Source organism: Orycteropus afer, unplaced genomic scaffold (genome assembly GCF_000298275.1).
Source record: "Orycteropus afer afer isolate SDZICR_OR568_19922 unplaced genomic scaffold, OryAfe1.0 scaffold00017, whole genome shotgun sequence".
Taxonomy (NCBI): Eukaryota; Metazoa; Chordata; class Mammalia; order Tubulidentata; family Orycteropodidae; genus Orycteropus; species Orycteropus afer.
The window spans coordinates 14,467,398-14,471,673 of NW_006921604.1; the positions used below are offsets into that span (position 1 = coordinate 14,467,398).

At 37.1% G+C, this 4,276-nt stretch overlaps 1 protein-coding gene across 1 annotated transcript in view; it reads left to right on the forward strand.

The window, feature by feature from the left end:
• The window catches only part of IL1R1 (interleukin 1 receptor type 1), a 35,140-nt gene that overhangs the window by 588 nt on the left and 30,276 nt on the right, over positions 1-4,276 (forward strand). The window contains 3 exon segments of the mRNA XM_007959541.1: positions 1,494-1,725; positions 1,839-2,028; positions 2,835-3,003. Of these exon segments, the coding sequence (XP_007957732.1) occupies positions 1,494-1,725; positions 1,839-2,028; positions 2,835-3,003 (591 nt within the window).

Below are 4,276 nucleotides of genomic sequence, written 5' to 3' on the forward strand. Positions count from 1 at the left end.
CCTCCTTGGGTTTCTGAGGTGGTATCACTATGGAAGTAGATTGCCCAACCTTCCTTCCAAGGAGTGGTTGGTGGGTTTGAACTGCCAGCCTTCTGGTCAGCAGTCAAATGCCTTAGACACTATGCCACCAGAGCTTCTTCATATTGAAGAAGTCATTGCCAAATCCAAGATCCTGAAGATTTACCCTTATGTCTCGGGTTCTATTCTTAAACTCTTAAGCTTAGTTTTAAGCTTGCTTTTAGAGTATCAGGACAATGTTTATTCTAGGCTTAATTTTCTCCAAAGTAGCCCAGGTAGCAAAACAGTTAAGTGATTGGTTACTCTCTGAAAGGTTGGGGATTTGAACTCATTCAGTGGCTCTGTAGGAGAAAGATCTGGTAATCTGCTTCCATAAAGATTACGGTGGGCAGTTCAACTCTGTGACATGGAGTCACTATAATTTATAATCCGCTCAACGGCATCCACCACCAATGACAATTTTCTCCAACTACCTAAGGCAAAAGTCCTTCTGAGTACTCTAGGCAATGTCCCATGATTAATAAGGTTTTTCATTCTGGCTGCTGGAAACAAACAGCAACTATGTCCAGTGTTGTGTGTGCCCTAAATATTATTCTAATTCTTTTGTGTAAGAAGCCCTGGTGGTGCATTGGTTAAGTCCTTGACTACTACCCAGATGGTTGGTGGTTCAAACCCACTAGCCTTTCCATGGAGAAAAAGATGCAGCAATCTGCTTCTATAAAGGTTACAGCCTTGGAAACTCTGTGGACAGTTCAAGTTCATCCTATAGGCTTGCTATGAGTTGCAATCAACTTGAAGGTAATGATTCTCTTACCTTTGCCTTGTGCAATCTCCTTACATTCTTAACTGATCAGTACTCATCTGAAAACTAGGACTTTTTTTTTTTTTTTACATCTGCAATACATTACTCTCCTTTTTGGTACTCTGCCTTGCAAACTCTTGGTCTACTTGGATTTCCAACTCCATGTTTTCAACTCAGAGAGAGCACTGGGTCTCCCTTGTGTTTACTCTATGCCACATTATGGCCTGGAATCTCTCTCCAGGCAGTAGATTGGAACAGTTATAAGGATTATCATCTTGTTCCTTATCAATATGAGTTCTCTGCTCTTTCTTTCCTGATATTCAATGTCTTAAACATTCTTGTTTCACATACTTTGCCATTTTTTTTTTCAGTTGCTTCAGTATATCTAGTCCCTGTTTGCATCTTGTACCAAAGCAGAAGTCTCTCCTCCTCTATTATCCTCATTATTTTGATTATTGAAGAGAGGTGAAAAGGGTTAAATAACTTGTCCAAGGGCATACAGGACAACTAGACTTGAGTATAAATCTTCTAGACTCCCAAGATAATGCTCTTACTTGTGAGGCTATAAAGTATTCATGTAAAATATGAATTGATACATTTGTATTAAGATAGTTTATTAAGAAACATTGACAAAATTTTATGGAAATTTTTTTCCTCTTCTTCCTTTTTAAAGATAAATGCCAGGAATTTGAAGATGAAATAGTTCCCATTTTTTCTGCAAATGAAATTATTGTTCGTTTGTGTTCTAAGTGGACTGAAAACAAAGGCACTAGAATTTGGTATAAAAATGACAGCAAGACACTTATATCTGTGGAACGAGACTCCAGAATTCATCAGTTCAAAGATAAACTCTGGTTTGTTCCTGCTAAGGTAGAGGATTCAGGACATTACTATTGTGTGGTAAGGTAAGAAATGAATTAATGCATTACAAAATTGTATTCTAGGTACTTGCAGTAAATAAGGGCAAAAATGAATATCTTTTAATGGTGCTAAATTCACCTATTTTATTTTATTTTAGAAATTCAACTTACTGCCTCAAAGTTAAAACAACTGTGAAATTTGTGGAGAATGAGCCTAACTTGTGTTACAACACACTAGTTACATTTCCACAGAAACTACCCACTGGACAACATGGAGCACTTGTGTGCCCTAATTTGAATTTGTTTAAAGATGAAAATTATGAGTTTCCCCAGGTCCAGTGGTATAAGGTAATTTTATTTTGAGAGTAGTATTTTACTTTTCTAGCAAATAAAGTAGTTTTATATCATGGACAATAGGATGAATCTGCAAAATGCTTTTTTATTGTGTTTTTTTTTTTTTTTTTTTCAGTTGAGTGGTAGAACTTACTGGAAAATTTAAAAGGAATTTTATATTCATTTAATATGAAGTTTAAGAACTTGCTTTTGCTTTTATTTAATTTAGTAAGATAAAATTAAGATAAGTAGTAATACCAAAAAAAAGACATTTAAAAAGAAGGTTGATTATAAATTTAAGGTGTTTAAGAAATATTTATTAAATATGTCATTTTGCATTTTGTTACTGACATTAAGTGGTCCTCAAATAACTTAATGGTTTCTGTAAGTGCCTCAAAATAGATTGACTAGCATTCCATGGAATATGTCATAATGTTTTGGTATGTCTCATCAGCTAGTCAACTGGAACTTAAATGGGGAAGCATCTTGTTGAAGTTGAAATGTACTAAATGAATAAGAGCAGTGAAGTGAAGTATGTTATTGCTAAGAAAATTTCCTCAAACATATTTTCCTTGCAAAATAAATTTGTGTTCACTTGTCTTCATAGCTCAAAATTCATAGGCATAAAAATTTAATATCCTAGGAATATAGTTAACTTTCACCAAACAAAAAGGAAATGCAGTGATTAAGCACTTAAATTCCATGCAAGAAAACTTGTTAGTAACTTTATTTTACATAACATGTAAAGAAATGGAGTTCCATTTGCTGGACAGTTGGGGAAAGTTATTCATTGTTTTCCAATGCTTCCTCTTGCTCCCTAGGATTGCAAACCTTTTCTTCTTGACAATATAAAATATATTGGAGAAGGAAATAAACTCTTCATAATTAATGTCACTGAAGAACATAAAGGGATATATTCTTGTCATGCGTCTTATATGTACTTGGGAAAACAATATCATATTACCCGTGTAATAGAATTTACTCCTACAGGTGAGTTATAGCTCCAGCCTTAGGAGATGAGATCTGGGAAGGCCCAGACACCATGATTTTAATACTGTTTCACTATCTATGGAGCTAAATCCAAAATAAGCACAATGGCTTGCCAGAGGTCAAATGCCTAGTTCAGTGTTGTTTTTTTTTTAATTGCTAAATAGTATGCTGTTTTTCCCACTCTTATTTTAAATGCATTGCTAATGGAACAGAGACATTATGAACTGTATTTTCCAGCTGATCTAAGTTGCTTGTTGCGCTTTAATCTGGCTGAAAAATGATTTTTCCAGAGAGCTCTTGGGCTTCTGCTGGCTGGTATATGGGAAGAGTTCTGGGAGCTTTTGCTTAGGGAGTATGAATGTTTGTTGTTGTTGTTGTTATTTGCCGTCGAGTCGGCCCCGACTCATAGTGACCCCTCCTTGGGTTTCCGAGGCAGTATGACTATGGAAGTAGGATTGCCCAACCTTCCTTTCGAGGAGTGGCTGGTGGGTTTGAACCGCCAGCCTTCTGGTTAGCAGTCAAGTGCCTTAGGCACTATGCTACCAGAGCTCCAAATGGAAGCAATATTCAGAGGGTGCAAAGGTTAGCTTCTGAATTGTTGTTGTTGTTGTTGTTATGTGCCATCGAGTCGGACCCAACTCATAGTTGCTGAGGCAGTATCATTACAGAAGTAGATTGCCCAACCTTCCTTCCGAGGAGCGGCTGGTGGGTTTGAACCACCAGCCTTCTGGTTTAGCAGGGGGAATTATTGGCATGATGGGTGGGGATTTTTGGAGTTTGGAGTAAATTACACTCCCAGAATCTACCTCCTATAAGCTCTGAGACCTTGGACAAGTTAATCTCCTTAATTTTTTTTCCTCATCTATAAAAAGATTATATAAAGACTTCACAAGGTTGTTAGGAAGATTGTAGTTAGGCACAGTCAATTCAGTTCTGACTCATAATGATCCTATACCAAACCAAAAACCAAACTCACTGCCATCAAGTCAGTTACAACTCATAGTGATCCCCATTGGGGTTTCACAGTTTCTGAGGCAGTTAATCATTACAGAAGTAGATTGCCCTAACTTTCTTCCATGGAGTGGCTGGTGGGTTTGAACCTCCAACCTTCTGGTTAGCCAGCAAATACCTTAGCCACTGCACCACCAGAGCTCCTAGGACAGAGTAAAACTGTCCAATAGAGTTTCTGGCTGTAATCTTTATTGGAGCAAATCACCACCTCTCTTTTCTTCTATGGAAAGAGTTCTGGAAACACTATGGGTAAGGCATTGGG